The 20,296-nt window shown below is 38.1% G+C and overlaps 1 protein-coding gene across 2 annotated transcripts in view; it reads right to left on the bottom strand.

Moving 5' to 3' along the window:
- The window catches only part of nlgn4xa (neuroligin 4 X-linked a), a 139,010-nt gene that overhangs the window by 107,128 nt on the left and 11,586 nt on the right, over positions 1-20,296 (bottom strand). Inside the window, exon 3 of one of the 2 annotated variants that reach the window (XM_082164018.1) lies at positions 1,470-1,529. The exons of the other annotated variant lie outside the window; for it this stretch is intronic. Within the exon in view, the coding sequence (XP_082020144.1) occupies positions 1,470-1,529 (60 nt within the window). The remainder of the gene's footprint in view (positions 1-1,469; positions 1,530-20,296) is intronic. 2 annotated transcript variants of the gene reach the window in all.

Raw genomic sequence — 20,296 nt, 5'->3', positions numbered from 1 at the left:
GAACTGGACCGAGGGATACGGACCGTGTATATATATATAGGCCTCCGCTCATTTGCTGATTGGGTAGACATGTTGATTACTGATTGTTGACAACAGGTTGGAATGACATGATGATTGGAATGATGATTATTGGAATGATGTGATGATTGGATAGATAATTTGAACGTGTTCCTCCTGAACTTTGTTAATAAAACATAATATGTTCCTCAGAAGAAAGAAAGTCATATAGGTTTAAAATGACATGAGAGTGAGTGAATAATGACATACATTTTATTCTTGGGTGAACCATCCCTTTGAGTTAACTCAAATTAGACATTTGTGTTTTATTTACACAAAATTTCCTTTGGAACCCTATCCTCCCATTTGGCGGACCGATGTCACACTCACACTGTCCACATATTTTACTGTTAACATTATGTGATTACACAGGTCACAGAAGGAGTAACAGCTATTTCAACAAAATTCGTGAGCAATAGTATTCAGATAACTTAACCTGGAAAAAGAGCAAACATAAGATCTTTGAAAATGTTTCTTGTAGTATTTCCCCAGCTATCTACAGACATGTGTTTGCTCTCTTCCATACTAATACAGGTATCAGAGGGCAATCAAAAAGTACAACATGTCTGGACAGCAGCAATCAATGATCGTACACATCACTCAAAGATCATGACAGCTGACTCCTCGCCAGCCACAAACCACAGTGAGATCCACTGCAGCAATTTATCAGTCGTGTCAAGAGCAACCTGAAGAGAACAACACATCCTGTGCCCAATATATATCAATTAAATTACCATATGCTCTATGTTGATTATATGACATATACTTCATTCACACGGCTCTACCCTTTCTCAGCATTACAATGCATCATGTCTTAAAGTGCTATTTGTCCAAGTCTAATGGGATGCAAAAGAGCAAGCTATTAATATTACAGTAGGAAGAGTTTCTTCAACCCAGCATCTAAGAGGAGTTACAAATGAACAGATTTCCACTGTCAAAACAACACAGGTTAGTGTTCATGCTTCACCGGGCAATGAAGAAAAAACAATAGCAAAACTGAGAAAAAACATGACTGTTTAATAATTTCTTTGCGGAGAAGAGGAAAAAAAGCATGCAGGCTTTCGTCAACCGTCTTTCACTTTGCAGCACTGGGAGAAGGTAATGTTTATGTGAGAACAAGTGTTATTTTATGGATGTTATTGAATTTTCTGCACAGGCAAATGTTAGCCTTTTCACACAGCCCTTCAGCTCTGTGCTAGGAATCTCCAAAGAGGAAAGAGGTGTCAAAAAGGGGTCCAAGGTGTGCTTTATGATGGTGTGCTTCAATGGCCAAAAAAGTTAAGAACAAAATAAATTAAAGAATTCATTACAGAAAAAAAAAAAAAAAAAAAAAAATGCTTTCATGCAAGCTTCAGGCTGGAATCTCTATTGTTTGTCGAAAAAATAATGGGGAAAAGATAGGGGGAAAATACCTTTATTTTCGCCACCCTCATTATTGGTGAAATCATCGCCTTTGACTGTGTTGGCTCCTACTGTCAACAACAGGGGAAAGGTAAAGAGGATAAATGGGGGAACAGATTTTAAAACAGCAGCTTAAATATTAAACGAAAATCATTATTATATAAATCTGGTAGAACAACTGCTCTAACACATTGAGTATTAATCATTGGGGCTTTCTAAATTAATAAATACTGTACTTTTTTTTAGATAATTACAAAAAAATAAATTCCTATTATAACATAAAAACAATACTTATTGAATTTTGGTGTGCAAATGAGGGGGAAGAATAAAGTGTCTATGCCACAAAAAAATAAAAAATAAAAAAACTTTTCTCAAAATTGTATCAAATGCAAAATGAGCATCAGTTGTTTCTGTAAATGACCTTGGCTCATTACATATACAGCACTGTGTGTTAACATTGGCTCACACTGAGAGATCATGCAGGTTCCAATATTTCTTCTGTTAACAGAGGATTGTGGGATGTCAAGCTGTATAAACAAAAGCAAGTAGCATGTAAATCACTAGAGTGTGAACAACACACCCACCACGCTGGGTCATAAGCATTACACCACAGGGATTATGAGGTTGGACTGTAGAACATCACATAATAACTTTGCCAAGAGGTGATTACGGTACAGATACTGAATAATTATACACTTCTTCTGTCATATTTTTTTTTTTTGTCTTAGTTTGTGTTTAGCACAAAATATGTTATAATAATGCACCACAGTACTTTTTTCAGCTGATTGGATTTTTTATTATTATTATTATTTATATTTTTAGCTAAAAAATGATGAATAAATAAAACCTGTGAAAAGTAGTGCTGAATTTAAGAACAGGATTTCCTGGCATGATACAGTTGGATGCCCAATGATTAGCTACTTTGCTAGTCTGCATTTCCAATCTCCTTTCCTCTATGAATGATGACCCTAACAGTAAATGGCAAGTATTAAAAGAGAGAGAGAAAGTTGCTTTCCTGCAGAGATGTGAGTTCACAAAGTTTGTGCTTTTACAAAATTAAAAATCCTACAGTAAAATTGTATTTAGGTATATAATCAAAATGTGTTGCACATGTCAATCCCCACATATAGATATGTTATTATTTAGATTATGTGACATGGTATTGGAATCATTGTTTTGCTCTAAGAATAATTCAGTTTTATATCAAATTGAATGATATTCTCTTGCATTATTTCTCTGCATTGTTCCTTCCATTTTTCCTTCTTGTAATAAGAGGTTTTGTTCCTGCTGATGAAAAGTAGCCCTACAGCATGATGCTTCCACCACCATATTTCATTGTTGTAGTGTGTATTGTTAGGTTTGCACCACACAGATCTATTTGACTTCTAGCTAAACAGCTCTGTGCTGGACTCTAAATCTTTCCCATCACCAACATCACTGTTATGAATTTTGGCAAACTCCAGAGATCCCTTTACATGGTTCTTTCTGAGTAACGACTTATTTTGTACCACCCTCCTAAAGAGGCTTGTATTATACAAAGCTCTGCTATGGTGCAGATTTATATGTTCCCTGCAGCCACAAAAGTGAACGTTGTATGGCTTCAGAATAACAAATGACAGCTTTGCTATCTGAGCCAAATTCTACACAGAAAGGGGTTGGGAATGGGTTAATATGAGTAGATGTACATTCACTTATATTAACAACAGTAACATCTGCGGAGGCCGAGAGAGCTCAGCGAGCTGCAACTGAAGAAAACATGCAAATAGAAAAAACACCAGCAAATTAAACAAACATCTTCATCAGTTTGACAACACGTGCTGCAAATACTCACAATGTAACCAAATACAGAAACGTGTACAGAGAAAATAATCAAAACACAAATACGATCAGTAAAATAAAAAAAATAAAAAATAAAAAATAAATAAATTTTTTTTTTTTACAAATTTAATAAATTAAAAAAAAACAAAAAAAAAATCAAAGTTTGTCACTTTGGGGTCACCTTGAAACATTTCAGTTGTGGTCTGTGCTATTTTCTGTGTGTTTTAATTAATTTGGTTGCATTAAGCATTTGCAGGACATGTGCTGTCTAACTGATGAAGATGTTTTCTTAATTTGTTGATGTTTTTTTCTATTTGTGTAACTATAGGCCAGTAAGAGCTGTGTGTGTAAACCTCACTCCCCTGATCTCAGGAGGCGCTCACCTACATTTTTTGCAAGTACTGAGACTCGACCACGTGACCTTCGGGTAACAAGTCCAACTCTCTAACCATTAAGCCGCAACTGCCCTTATTTGGTATTTGGTTGCGTTACGAGTATTTGCAGCACATATGTTGTCAAACTGATGAAGATGTTTTCTGAATTTGCTGGTGTTTTTTCTAGTTGTATGTGTTTTCTTCAGTTGCAGTGCATTGAGCTCTCTCGGCCACCGTGAATGTCTGTAAAATGTGTAAAAAAAACTATTTTTGAACAGGTAAACATTTAATAACATTTAAAAGCCCTTGTAACCCTCTACAGCTTACTTTGTATTTATTTAGTCACAGCCTATTTTGTATTTATTTAGTCACTGTCAGGAAGAAACCTCATATCTCTATATTTTGTCCTTTTTTCATAAATCATTACTATTGATCACCATTTACGTCTGTCTGTGGGTATTGCAATATTTAATCAATGAAAAGCAACTTCAAACTGTCGGTAAAACCCTATAAGTGTCTCTGCATGTTTAATGCAATGCAAGGGTAGCTTAAATAAAGAAAATGTTTCAATACGTACAGCATTTTCTTTACTCAAGAAACACACACACATATATGTTGTATGTGTTTGGGGAGAGGAGAAGAGTGTCTTAGTCTAGTATTTGTCATTGAGTCATAGCCAGTGCTGTCTTAAATAGCCTGTGCGTAGAACTTTATCTTTTATAACATTCGATTTTGGCCAAATGGCAGAAAAAACTAAGTGCCCAGAAAGCTACAATAAACTTTGAAACTTTATAAAAGTGTCTAACCAAATAAAGCCACAATATAAACTTTGTCATCACAGTGTTTCATTATTTTAAAAATGCTGTTTTGGACATACAAGGTTTCCGCCCGACAGCAACTATTTGCACTTATTGAAGTTCACCATTGTTCTTTCATTGTATCCGTTTGTGGATCATGGTAACTAAAACCATGCATGGTTTCTCAATACCATGCTAAAAAGTATACTGTTGAGTAAAGATTAAGCATGGAGAAAGATGTGTTTTACCAACGTTTATGTTATATCAGTCATTCACGCTAGAGCTCAGCTAACGTATGCACCGTTATTGATATAGTTCCATCACGTTCACTGCAATAAATTTGAATAAATACTCATTAAATACATAAGTACAAGTTAAATAATCGATTTGTTGATGGACCAACACTTGTTAATGCTGATGGTGAGAAATTACAGTTGCAACATCTCATAATGTACCTCAAACAGTGTATCACTGAGAAACGTCTTGGTTACATATGGTTACCCTCGTTCCCTGAGGGAGGGAACAGAGACGTACGTAGTGACCGACTGATAGGAATCTCGCCAGAGAGGCCAATCTACTTTGAGTGAAACTAAAACGAGCCAATAGACATTGGCATGCAGTCATTTGTATCAGCTGTTCAGCCTCGCAGTGCGGGTATATAATGAGCAGAAGGTGCGATTGCATTTCAGTTTATTGCAGAGGAGCCAAGCCTGATAAACTGCCCGCCCCGGCAGGCAGCAGCAGATGTGGCGATGGGACGTACGTCTCCGTTCCCTCCCTCAGGGAACGAGGGTTACCATATCGTCACCTTCCTAAAATAATTGCCTAAGTAATTTTTTGACAAAAAATGCTTTTTTTTGCATTAGTCATCTCCTCATGATGCTGGCCACCTCTGGTAAAATCGACCACATCCTCAGTTGAACAGATCATGCAATTCTACCCCTGTAATATAATGGCCTATGTCAGGAGTCTGACCTAGGCCATTTTATTTTGCCTAAGTCAAAAGACTTAGGCAATTTTACAAGCTTTTCAAGATGGCAGCTGCATCAAGAATAACGAAAATCTACTCAACCTCTAAAGTTAGGTTCAGTTTTTTGTGTTTTCTGAGAAACCTGCAAAAATGACTTAGGCAATTATTTTAGGAAGGTGACGATATGTAACCGAGACATTCCCTTATCGGTTGGGAATCCCTACCAAAGCCTCTTTAAGCGGCTCAGAGCGAGACGTACTGAGAGCAACTCGAGGCAGTTGATGTGCCAATGCAGTTGGGGGTCCGTCGACACCCCTGACACTGCATGCCTGTTGTACGTGGCACCCCAGCCAATGGCAGAGGCATCTGTGAATACCACAGCATGCCTGGACACCTCTTCAGCACGGGCTGAAGGTCTGGCGGCACGCCGGTGTGATTGTCACCCTGTGAGTGCCGTGATGCCACGCCCATCTCGGGACTCGGCCGTGAAGCCAATGCTGAAGCGGTCTCACATGCAGCAGCCCGAGCAGGAATACCGCTGCTGCCACTGCCATATGCCCCAGGAGCCTCTGAAAGAATTTCAGCGGGACCGCCATCCTGCCTTTGAACGTGTTCAAGAAGTTTAGAACCGACTGAGCGCGTTGCTCTGAAAGCACCGACTGAGCGCGTTGCTATGATAGTACGCGTCCTTCAGGTCGATCGCTGCAAACCAATCTTGGGGACAGATGCATTCGAAAATGTGTTTCTGTGTGAGCATTTTGAACGGTAGCTTGTGGAGGCTCCCATTCAAAACTCTCAGGACCAAGATCAGTCGTAACCTACCAGCTTTCTTGGGTACAATGAAGTAGGGACTGTAATGCCCTGACCTCATATCGGCTGGAGGGACCGGCTCTATCGCGTCCTTCGCCAGTAGAGGCGGCCTGGCTGGAGGCGGCCTGGCTGGAGGCGGCCTGGCTGCGTTCTCAAACCGCACACTGCTGCCCGTGGGCGATAGAAGGGTGAGAGTGGTGAGGATTCTCTCCTCCCACTACTCTCCGGGCCCTCTTCGGACCCAGAGATGGAAGAAACTGCTCTTTTATTGAGAATTTGGGTACCGCTGGTTTTGAGGCCAGTGGCAGAACACAAATAAAAGGAAACTAAAGATTTTCCACCCGGCCCTCTTCCGGGGGAGGGAGCGGTGTGATCACCGTCTCCCGAAGAGCAGTCCCGTCCATCTCTGGGTCGCCTGGGGGGGCCTGCTTGCTTCTGGCTCCACGGCGCCGTTTAGGTGGAGGCTGTTGCTGCGGCGCGGGAGCGAGGGCAGACACAGGAGGTCGCCCCCGGCGACGAGCAGACTGAGGAGCCGCGGGCAGTGGGGTGGAGGCAGCAGCTGACCGGCGCGGCAGGATGTGTTTGATGGCCTCAATCTGCTTTTGTACAGCCGAGAACTGCGTCGCCGAAGAGGCCGGTCTGGGACACGGGGGAGTTAAGGAACCGGAGCTTGTCGGTCTCCCTCATGTCGGCCAGACACAGCCAGAGATGGCGTTCCTGGACCACCAGTGTGGACATCGCATGACCCACTGACCGCGCGGTGACCCTTGTCGCACGAAGCGCGAGGTCCGTTGCGGCACAAAGTTCCTGGAGAACTTGTGGGTCATGACCACCCTCGTGCAGTTCCTTCAGTGGCTTGGCCTGATGGACCTGCAGCAACGCCATGGCGTGCACGGCAAAGACGGCTTCCCCACAGGCCTTGTAAGCCTTGCCGGTTAGGTCCGATGAGTACTTACAGGCCCAGGAAGGAAGACACGGTTCACCGCGCCAAGTGGAGTTAGGGCACAGCTGCATAGCAACCTTAGTCGCCCCGCCATCAAGGGTGGTGAGGGAGGAGGAGCCACCAGAACGGTTTCTGGCAGTAAAAGGTGCCACCCACGTCTCCGTGAGCTCCTCGTGCAACTCCGGGAAGAAAGGCACTGGGGTGGGTTGCTGAGAACCAGCACGCACCACCCCGAGATACCAATCATCCATCCTCGAGGGCTCGGGACACGTTGGCGGCCCGGGAAAGCATGGCCATCATCTCCGGGTCTGTCTCGGGCACCGTTGACACACTCGACGGAGGTAACGGTGCCGAGTCGTCATCCTTGGAGAAGTCTGACCCTCCCTCCGATGCAGGGATCGACATCTGTTCATCGCTGGGAGCACCGAAGGAAACGTCTGGTACACATCTCGAGAACGGTTCAGCGTGTTCCAATGGCGGCTCTGCTGGCTGCGGAGCGTGAGAGGGATGAGGGTTCCTAAGGGGGTTGGTTCCCCGAAGGAAGCGTGCTCACCGTGATCCTCAGGTCTCCCGTGTCAGAGCCCGAAGCAACCCTCTGAGGAGGGTTAGATCAAGGGCAGGCACGGGGACTCTGCCCCTTTGCAGGAATGCAGGTACATGACTCATCCACGAAGGCTGCCTCAGCGTGTTCGAGGCCCAGACACACAAGGCAGCGATCGTGACAACCCCGCGATCCCAGGTAACGACCTCATCCAGACACACACAGAAAGAACGTCATCTTTTTTTTTTAAGACGCGCTCTATCTGTGTAAGCTCTTTTAGGGACTGCTCTCACTGGTGCTGAGGCACGCAGGGGAACGGTCACTGCGAACACAGACAGGAATGTGCACATGTCTGTGCGCTGTTTCTCTCTCGCTGGTCTTACCAGCCGTGAAAGCGGCTGTTGAGCGCTCTCACTGCGCACCTTACCAGCTGTGACAACAGCTTTTTGTTTGCTCAAGTCAAAACAAAAAAGAGAGAGAAAGAGAGAGAAGAGAGAAAAGAAGACCGCTCTCGCTGCTGTGCCGTCACACCCGCACCAAAGTGGAGAGGTCCGAGAAAAAAGCTGGCTCGAAGTTTCACAATCTCCTGGGAGTTTGTAGAAAGCATCGAAGTGCTTGGCTCCAAAGCAAAAAGCTGAAATGCAATCGCCCCTGCTCATTATATACCCACGCTGCGAGGCTGAACAGCTGATGCAAATGATTGCATGCCAATGTGTATTGGCTCGTTTTAGTTTCACTCAAAGTAGATTGGCCTCTCTAGCGAGATTCTTATCAGTTGGTCACTACGTACGTAGAAGAGACTGACCGATAAGGGAACGTCCTGCTAGAGTCGTCCTTGCGATGGAGGTTCAGGTTGAATGACTTTCCAGTGTTTCATCATCGGACTCACGCTCGCCTCGGATTGATATGGTCAAATTTACACCATTTAGTGTTTAGTTTACGGTGTACAATCGCTGAGCTGTAGGAATCATCAGGAGTCAGGACAGAGCTGACGTTGTCATGGCAATGGGCATTTTTGTTTTCGACAAACGCGGTAGACCAATCACAACAGACTGAGCTGTCTGGCCAATCAGAGCAGAGTAGCTCGCGAAAAGGAGGGATTTAGAGAGACTGATTCATCCGATGAGTCATTTGAGAATCATTGAAAAATTTATATTATGAGAAAATTAAACTGTTTTTTGACCTTTGATGCATGTAAACATGTTGTAGGAGACTCCAAAACAACACTAGGAAACTTTAAAATAGCATAATGGGGCACTTTGATATAAATCTATGGTATTTGTAAAACAGTAGCCTAAAAACATTTAGTAAAAATAAAAATGCACAAAAAAAAATACAATAACTTCATATCAAAAATGTATTATATTCCCTTACTTATGCTATACATTTAATACAATACACAGGACTGTTCTAATATTACATTATTCAATATACACATAATCTTAGTCAAACTCAATGGTTACAGTTATTGTTATTACAGTAAATGTTGCTGGTGATTTTTGTGGACTGAAAAGTGTTGTTCTAACTCTTCTTCAGTTTGCCATCCCAGTGCTTTAGAGCATGTCAGCACTGTTTCATCTGGCTTTAATAAGCTTCACCAGTGCGTCGGCGCACTGAAGCGTTTTTTTATTTTATTATTTAGTTCACACAGTTACTATCAGATTAAATGTTATACTTTGACAAACTATACATCATTAAAAAGATATAAGACTCAAGTTTCAGTATTTGACCACTATTGTATTCTGAGAAACTTAATGTGACAGTTATGTCTTAATTTGTGTCAGGAGTTATGAAATGAAAAAATGCGTCGATCCCTTTAATATGAATTATGAGCGTCAGCTGGTCCATTCATAAAAAAAACTCGGTGCTGTCGTCATGACAGTGCTTCACAAAACAACGTCCCTCAGGGCTTTTAGCTAAAAAATGTGCAGACTTGGAGAAATATTGATATATTCTCATAGATTCACATCATATTTCTATAGACAGGAATAATATTTATTGAATTTATACCCAAATGCGTCGATGTAATCATTATGAGCGCTTCTTACTGAGATGTGCTGTGTTTTCAATTCATACCAAAAGCCTGAGGGCGCTATATGCACAATTATACTCCATATATGGAACATGAAGAAGAGCCATAATCATGTGACCTTCAAGGACGTCACTGATAGCAGCTACACACAAAGCTAACACAGATATCGCTGTAATATGCAGATACAGACATTTTGAAGACAATAAAAATGATTGCAATGATATTTGATTTGCCTGTGTTCTTCAAGCAATGCCAGGTATTTTTATAATAATAGATTATATTTATAATGTAATGCTAATCGATATAGACTTTATCATTGTACAATTCTATAAATATATTTTCTGTCTGATTATTTTTTTTATCTGAAGCCAAATTAGATCACAGAAGATTATTTAAAACACTCAAATTGCGTTATAAAGTACGTTTGGAGCACAAACATGGTTTTAATCTCATAAATGGTCGTGTATTGATGGTGCGCTAAGCTAACATGCTAGCTAGGCCCAAAATAAAGTAATTTGACATGATCTTGAAAAACATTTAACTAAATACAGAGTTTTAGACTTATCATTTTCAGATTTTAAATATAACATGGTCACACATATGGCTTTAGCTGCAGGGCATTTCTAGATTGCTACAGTGCCCACTTCAATTTTATTTTCATGAATATGTTTCATAAAAATACATTTCTAATAACTTTACAAAACTTTGAAGCTATTTAAAAAATGTTTTTTCATTATGACAATAATTAATTCTACATTTACAATAAACTACCAGGTGTCAGCTTTCAAATTAGATCATACTTGTGCTTTTAGTGCAAAGGGTTCATGAACTGTATGTGTTTCAGTTTGGGTATGTCATTTCTGGGGATTTTTCAAAAGTGGCGTTGCAGCTTAACTAGTTTAAATCACATAGACATTTGGGGTTCATAACATATAATTCTGCACCAAATCGATTCTCACTGAATCTCAAAGCGCTGCTTAATATTGCCTTTATTTGAGCAAACCACATGAGTAAACACATCTGCTATGAGTTGAATTTGGCCTCTTATTTTCACCTTTTCTTTGTATTTGTTCAGGGAGGGTTATGTTGCAACCTTAAAACTTGAACTGACACTGAACAAAAATAACCAAATGCATAATTCAAAAACTGTACATACATTAATTTATATTAATTCCCATCTTTAATGCTAAACCTTTAAATGTGAGATTACTGTGATTTTTAAGAATAGTTTTTAAGAAACAAAAAATGTCAGACTGACATAAATAATTTTATGTTTTCACTTATTTTTATTCAGTAAAATGAGAGAATAAATGTAATGAAGTGCTGCCTAAATCCTGCCAAATATTGATTTAATTTAAGAAGTTCAAAATAATCTGTTAAATATAAATAATCTGTAAATGTTAATTGTAAAGTAGATTCGCAATGCAAACGTAAAATGTTCAGCATAAAAGATCGAATGCTGTCAAATTAATTTTTCATTTCAATCAGATGTAATCTGGCAACACTTCAGAACTAATATAAAAAATTGCAATACTTAAGTTCTTAATTTAGTCTACAATCATGTTTTGATTTATACATTGTCAGAACATATTGTGACATGCATGAACTGATCTGTCAGCATCAAAAGTTTGTTAATGACCTACTAAACATAAATATTATGAAGTGGTATAATCTTGTTGTGACTTCTGGCTAGGTATCATGGGCTGAAATATTACTGATTGAAATTAATAGTAATAATACTTCTTATTTTGACATTGAAATATTAAACCCAGCATGCCATTGCTAACTATGATATTTTCGTCAACTTCAGGTCCTCAGGGAATTTAATTGACATGTAAAGGAGGCAGTTTGTTTGTGCTGCACAATTTAAAATGACGTGCCATTTCTAGTGACAAGGGATTGTGTCAAGGACATAACTAAATATACAAGATTCCACGAGATGAATAATCAATCATAAAACCCATATTCTTCATTAAATCTAAATACTGGGATAGATTTGTCACCTCATAGTTAAGGCGCAGGACTGTGCCTTGAATAAAACAAGTCTCTCTAATTTTTTTTTTGTTTATAACCTCCTCATTAAAGGAAGAGAAAAGGCAGATTTTTAATAAAGCAAGCCCAAGGGTTTTGCACCTGTAGTGCCCTGGTGGCTCAGTAATTAAGTTGAAGGCTAACTGTCTATGTCAATATGTACCTGGTGGAAAAGAAATTGATGATGGGCCATGGTTATTAATGATGTGAATCAAAGGATAAATAATTAAAGATTTGCTAATAATTAAACTGATTAAGTAATAATGCATTATTAAAAGGTCCACAGAAATGCCTTTGCACCCAATATAAGCCCTGCATTATTCAAGTTTTTTTTTCTGTATTAAAACATGTAAAACCTTGATTGTATGAAAAATATCCCAAAGCTTATCTAATAGGCTAATATAGTTCACCCAGAACTGTTGTACATTAGTAATAAAATGTTTTGATGCACACTAAATATGTAATCTATAGCCTCCATAAAAAGGCCAAAACACAGAGCCATGCAAATCTGGAAGACTGCAAGTCATTCCAGTTTGTTATTTGTGAATTCAGGCTATATTGTATTCAGCTTCACAACCTTTCTAAAACTGATTCAAGATTGTCATACAAAAGTACTGTATCACAATCAATTATTTGGCATGTGTGTGACAATCATAAAATTTGTCAAAACTTGTATGCATGGATAACATTTGGCATTATTGCATGCAACATTATTTAAATATGAGTCCAATTTATTTCCACATTTGGCTTTGTGTGCAATTGTTATTAGTACGTCACTAGCAATATGCCCATAAAGCTTACACACAATCTGTTTGACTGTACAAGTGATTTAGCACACTTGATCTTAGTACATCAGAGCCATGTAAATATAGGCAATGCAGATAAAAATATACAAAAGAGGTAACATGCACATGTGCATATTATGTGTAATTGGGTAGAAATATGAATATATATTGACATGTGAGTGTGTATGAATGTGTCTATGAACACATGACCCCACATGTTGTGTCGCCCAGTGGTGAAGTTCTATGGTTCTATGGCTCCACATACACTTACTCCGGTCTTTCCATTCATCTGACTTCCTACCAGAGGAGGTTAGATCCACTGCCCTACACACTGCTGTGTAATTGCTCGGACACATTCCACCAACTGAAGTTTTGTGCTCTTAGCTAAAACTGGAGTACCAACGTTTTTTTTCACAGATATTTTAAACATTAACTTGAATTCCACAGCCAGTCTGAATAGTTATACGCTTAAAAATTAAATCATGAAAACTCTGAATAGTTTTAGCATGTTATTGAATATGGCAACATTAATGTATTTGCTCTTGGCGGACTAGATCTGATATACACTGTTGTTGCTGTTGTTGATTATTGCTGCAGGAGAGCAAGTACGGACTTGCTACTGCTAATAGATACACAGACATACTGCTGTGAGCATATAAGATATGCTGCTGCTCCATAAATAGACATAACAATGGCAGATCTAGGCAGGTGGAGCTGAGGGAGGTGGAAGGTTTCAGAGGAACTTTGATAATGCGCTGCAGGGATAGTTTACAGAAAACAATGAACCAGACTATTTAAATCACATTGGCAGCAGGATCAACAGGGGCCAATCAGCTTGTGCCATGTGGAAATGATGTGCCTGCGCCCTCTAGAGTTTGATTAATAAACTAGATTGTCACATTGACGCTAAATGGAACGCCTTGGGGTTGCGTAGTAAAGCAAGCTCACCTTGCTTTTCAGGAGTGGGTCCAACCTCAGTTTAGACCAACCCAGTCCTAAATAATAGACACCAGTGCCAGGCTTAACCTGATGCCTGACATAATTAATGTCAAGACTGAGCATTTCATTCAGAGGTCGCAAAAGCAATTTTAACAGCTAAATGTTCATATCTATAATTTTGAAATGCTGTCAACCAAATAAAAGATTCCACACAAAACAAGACATGTCCCATTTCATAACTGGAAATCCTACTTTTGTGTCACAGAAGGATTTTCAGTGCTATTCAAGATTTTTCCTGAATAGGTCTACCAATGCCAACAGAATGTGGTGAACTACAGTGGTGGACAGAATTAATGGCACCCCTGGTAAATATGATCAAAAATGGCTGTAAAAAATAAATCTGCATTGTTTATCCTTTTGATCTTTCATTCAAAAAATTCGCAAAAATCTAACCTTTCATTGAAGTAAAAGAATTGAAAGTGGGGGGTAAATCACATTATGAAATAAATGTTTTTCTCCAAAACACGTTGGCCACAATTATTGGCACCCTTTGAATTTTTTACGAGTAAAATATCTCTGAAGTATATTCCTATTAATATTTACCTTTTTTTTAGCATACCAGGGTGACTAGGAACATGAAATTGTCTCGCTATGACTTCTTGTTTCACAGGAGTTTAAATATGACGAATACACAAAGGCCAAATGCCCTTAATCATCCATCACAATGAGTAAAACCAAAGAATATAGTTCTGATGTGCAGCAAAAGATTGTTGAGCATCACAAAATAGAAAGTGGCTGTAAGACAATAGCTAAAGAATTGAAAATCCCCATTTTGACCATCAGGGCAATAATTAAGAAGTTTCAATCAACTAAAGATGTTACGAATCTGCCAGGAAAAGGACGTGTGTCTATATTGTCTTAATGCACAGTGAGGAGGAAAGTTTGAGTGGCCAAAGACTCTCCAAGGATCACAGATGGAGAATTGCAGATATTAGTTGAGTCTTGGGGTCAGAAAGCCTAAAAAAAAATATCAAACAACCCCTACATCCCCACATGTTGTTTGGGAGGGTTTCAAGAAAAATCCTCCTCACTCATCCAAAAACAAACTCCAGCATATTCAGTTGTCAGACACGACTGGAACTTCAAACGGCACAGGCTTCTGTGGTCAGATGAAACTAAAAAAAAGAGCTTTTTGGCAGCAAACCCACCAGATGTGTTTGGTGCAAACAGGGATAAAAAGTACCCCATGCCTACGTTTAAATATACTGCTGGATCTTATATGTTGTGGGCCTATTTATTTGCTGGAGGTCCTGGACTTCTTGTTCAGATACATGGTATTATGGATTCTAGCAAATACCAACAGATAAAAAATCAAAACCTGACTCCTTCTGCTAGAAATCTTATAATGGGCCGTGGTTGGATCTTCCATCAGGACAACGGTCCAAAACAAACATCAAAATCAACACAAAAATGTGTTACGGAGCACAAAATGAAGCTTCTGCCATGACCGTCCCAGTCCCCTAAACTGAACACTATATAAGATCAGTGGCTGAACTGAAGAGAAGAAGCGCCAATATGAACTTGTGAATTTGAAGGATCTGGAGAGATTCTGTATGGAGGAATGCTCTCTGATCTCTTGTCAGTTATTCTCCAAACTCATAAGGCGTTATAGGAGAAGACTCAGAGCTGTTATCTTGGCAAAAGGAGGTTGCAAAAAGTATTTAATAACAGGGTGCCAATAATTATGGCCAGCGTGTTTTGGAGAAAAAACATTTATTTTATAATGTGATTTACCCCCCACTTTCAATTCTTTTACTTCAATGAAAGGTTAGATTTTTGCGAATTTTTTGAATGAAAGATCAAAAGGATAAACAATGCAGATTTATTTTTTACAGCCATTTTTGATCTTATTTACCAGGGGTGCCATTAATTCTGACCACCACTGTACAACTACAACAAACCTATGGCCAGCAAAATAGTTAGAGGTGTCAATTCTTGACTTATGTATAAATAGTTAGTTTCTGTATCACGTCAACATACTATTCTAATTCTAATACTACTAAAACACAATATACCTACAAAAAATATGAATGAACATTAAAATATGAGTTGGGTCAAATACATAATACCCTGACATATCTTCCTTAATAATACCTTTAAAAACAAATAAAGGTGCACAGAAAATTACCCGAAGGCGACTCTAACTAGTGCACAAAATATTCTAGAAATGTGTATTCACTATGCTCGAGTCTTTCAGCATTAGCCTTCCATAAATGACTGTATAAGTGATGTTATGGTTACATTGGCTTAGACAGATTAGCTTGATGTGCTTACATAAAATTATTTAATTAATGTCAAGACTGAGGAGAATTTCATTCAGAGGTCGCAAAAGCATTTTTAACAGCTAAATATTCATATCTATGATTTTGAAATGCTGTCAACTAAATGAAAGATACCACACAAAATAAGACATGTCCCATTTCATAATTGGAAATCCTACTTTTGTGTCACAGAAGGATTTTCAGTGCTATTCAAGATTTTTCCCTCTACCAGGGTCTACCAAAGCCAACAGAATGTTTTAAATAGTCCATTCTTCCGATCTGAAATGTCGAAACCCCTATACCTGCTGTCTCTGGTATCATTTTTCATTCGCGGTAGGATGAAATAACAGGGAAGGAAATTAATATTTGTCATTGCAAGCTGATTTGCACATTCTTTCATTCATAGAATTTCTTTTCAAATCAGCTTGCAATGTATTTGGTTGCCATGATAATAACATAACACACTTACTGCTGTTTTCTCTCACTTTTTTAGTGTTAATGCCATTTGAACATCATTTAAATTCCACATTCAACCTGCTGTGATCTGCAACCTTGCTGACCGTGTGCATCTCTTTATGGCCATTGTCTACCCATTTTCTGATTGTTCATTCCAACGGGAAAACATGCCATGTCACAGAGAATGATGTCATTGAGTTTAGTTTAAAATGGTCTCCTGGAAACGGCATGAATGTGCGGCTGACAAATTTGGAGCGAATGTGGAATGCTCTCATGTCTGTTTAGACCATAATCTCCAAGGAAAGTTTCTAGCACCATGCTGTTTAATTGAAATTTGTTGAGGATTTAAAACATGAATGAAATTACATTTGGAAACATAGCACAATGGATTCTGCATGATGCAATTTTTTCATAGTACAAGTAATGGAATATTATTTTTGGAATTCTATTTTATGGTTTTAGTTTCCAATTTTATGAATTTTTTGTTTGATATTACAATATTAAAATGATTTAACTGTATTTCACATGCAAATGTCATAATCTATAGAAAAGATACATTTGATATTAATTTTATGCTATTTACATTTGATTGTTCAGAATGAATAAAATAATAATTTACATAATTTGGTGTTATTATATATATATATATATATATATATATATATATATATATATATCTGTATTGTTTATATATTTTTGTATACTTCTATTTCTTTGTGCAAAAAAAAAAACTAACTTTATTTAAAAAATAACTAATTAATAATTAATAAAACAGGAATGTGTTCAGGAAGAGTGTTGAACATTGACACTAATTATATGCATACCACAAAAAAATCACAGGGATACCCTCCACCCCTGTATGCCCAGGTTTGACACTTCCAAATCATCCTGTAGTGTATTAATCTACTTTTTCTTCTTCTCCTGAGCACAGGTTGAATCTGTATTTTTAGCATGTACGAAGCACATTTATTAATCCCTTAGTTCAGAAGCTCATTACATTTTATTCATTAATAATTCAACCTGAAGAATATGAAGAACTAAGTTAAACTAGCTTTGAACACTTTTTTTGGCTGAACATTAAAGGACATCTCATCATTACCCAGCGGCCGATACTATCCCCACAGCTCAAATAAAGGTTTCACACAAAACACATTAACCAAAAGAAATGGGCAATTATTCAGAGGTGATTGACAGCAACAAATGAATAGCCACAGTGGGGGCACAAAATGAGAGATGATCATGTGTGATTGTATTACAGGTACCTAAAATAAAAAATAATATGTTGCTAAATATAATTTCATTCATATTTTAGATCCTCAACAAATAAAACAGCAATCACGATATATATATATATATATATATATATATATATATATATATATATATATATATATATATATATATATATATCACAATTATATTTTAATCACATGCATATAAATTATATTATTATATTATTCACATTGGCCACATTATTAGGTGAACCTTTAATGGAATGTATTCAACAAGGTTGTATAAACATTCTGAGATTATGGTCCAAACTGACATGAGAGCATCACGCATTCGCTCCAAATTCGTCAGCTTCACATTCATGCCGTTCCCAGGAGAACATTGTAAACTCAATGACATCACCAGTCTTTGTGACATGGCATGTTGTCCTGCTGGGGACTCAGAAAATGGGTAGACTCTTGCCATAAAGAGATGCACACAGTCAACAAGGTTGCAGATCACAGCAGGTTGAATGTGAAATAAATGATGCTCAAATGACATTAAGGGACCTAAAGTGTGCCAAAAAAAATATACCCAATGTCATTTAACCACCAGCAGCAGTTGATAAAAAGCAGGATGGATCCATGGATTTATGTGGTTAACCAAATTCTGACTCTACCATCTGCATCGCATCAGAAATGATTCATCAGACAAAGGGATGGGCTTTCTTTTTTTTTTTTTTATAATCATCTAATGTCCAGTTTGGCAAGCATATGCCCACTGTAGCTTCAGCCTCCTGTTCTTAGCTGACAGAGGAAAAAATATTGTGTTTGCCTGCTGTTGCCGGCAAGGTTCAAAGTGTTCAAAGTGTTCATTCAGAGATGTTTTTCGGAATAGCACAGTTGTAATACCTTGTTATTTTAGTTATTGCCACCTTCCTGACAGCTTGAACCGTTCAAGCCATTCTCCTCCAAATACCTCTCATTAACGAAGCAATTTCACCAACATCACCATCAACACCATCAACTGCTGTTCATCTGATATTTTCTTTCTTCCTTTCTTTTTCGTACTCTCAAAACTCTAGAGACTGTTGTGTGTGACAATCCCAGGAGATCAGCAGTTTCATTCTGAGATGTATTCTGAGATATATTTAGTGGCGTGAAAGAGATTGAGATGAGATTGAAAGTCTAGGATTCAAAAAACAACTTCAAGGTGAAAATAAAGTTTAGCGATAAAAAAAAGAAGAAGAAGATATATATATATAGATATGTATGTGTGTGTGTGTGTGTGTGTGTGTGTGTGTGTGTGTGTGTGTGTGTGTGTGTGTGTGTGTGTGTGTGTGTGTGTGTGTGTGTGTGTGTGTGTGTGTGTGTGTGTTTGTGTGTGTGTATGTGTATGTGTGTGTGTTACGGCTTTATATAAATAAGAAATACGTATGATACTTCACTTTTTACTTATCAAATAAGCACATTTGACAAAATTTGAACTCTTTGGTAAAAAAAAAAAAAAAAAAACGGTCAGATTTTGTTGCTTTGAAGTTATTTGGAACATTCTCAAATGATGGAATCAGCACATACATGTAAAGTAGGACATCAATTTCTAGTAACATACTAAGATTTTACCATATCACTGTGGCTATATATTGCTATTATAAATGTTTTACTGTATAATTGTTTAATGTTTTTGTTTAGTTCTTTTTCTTTCTTTCTTTCTTTTTTCTTTTTTAATCCAAAAATAAATCTCTAAATAAATTAATTACAATTAATAAATAATTAACAAGTATCCGCAAGAATAAAAAGTGTGTAAATTATTGTCTGGTCATATAATTTATATATAGGCTGTGGAACAGCAGGGAGTGGGATTAATTACAGTACATGATCATCCCATTCAGTCAGTTACCCATTTGCAATCTACATGTAGATCTCAATTACCTTTAAAACAAGACTGGATTTCAGATGTTAGGTTAAAGAAGTCCACCCATTGAGATAAACAATGAGGGTAACAAGCACTGATTTGTCGTGACTGCCTCTTTTCAACGTCTTTCTTTTTCTCTGAATGGGTTTTTTGAATAGTCCAATAGAAATTAAACTGGTAAGCTTTCCCAATTAAAGAGTGGAAGGGAGCCTGCATTGTCTCTTCACCAAGACCGTCCCTTCAGGCTGAGGCATTCATTGTGATTAATTCACAACAAAACAGGATGCCACCTCCACAGCCTTCACTCGTAACACTGAGAGATAAAGCTGACTCCGTCACTAACAGACTGCAGTCTCTTTTGTGCGTCTAGCTAACAAAAGATGCAGGAAACTAAAACAGAGAATTTATGTCTCTAACCTGTTTTCTACAGATCAGGAAGAGGTGATCCAGGTTTTTCCATTCTAGCCCTGAACATCATGCTTTTTTTCTTTTGATATGGCACAAAAGGGCTTTTTTTATATATATCTGTCATCCTCTTTCAACAGTGGCACAACTTCAGAGCAAGTCCCTCTTTGAGTCAAAAATACCAGGATGTTCCCATATCACACAGGATTTTGAAAAGGGCAATTTGGAGAGCCAAGGCATAATGGGCGGTAAGCGTTTGAAAGCTAAGAGGGGATGACCATCTTCTTCAGTATGACACAAAAGAGGATTGAATTTCAACATCACAGTAGGGACTTTTTTAAAGCACAACTGTGAGATGTCACAATTTTCTGACACATTCTGCTGGAAATTTACTGCATTGCAACAGTCATGAATACATAGGAATATAGTAACTTTGATTTCAGGTCATAATCATTGATAATATTACTCCAGTTATATTTCCAATTCAGGTTCC

The sequence above is a fragment of the Leuciscus leuciscus genome (assembly GCF_965113295.1).
Source record: "Leuciscus leuciscus genome assembly, chromosome: 3".
In the NCBI taxonomy this organism is placed as follows: Eukaryota; Metazoa; Chordata; class Actinopteri; order Cypriniformes; family Leuciscidae; genus Leuciscus; species Leuciscus leuciscus.
This window is presented reverse-complemented; position numbering and strand designations above follow the sequence as displayed.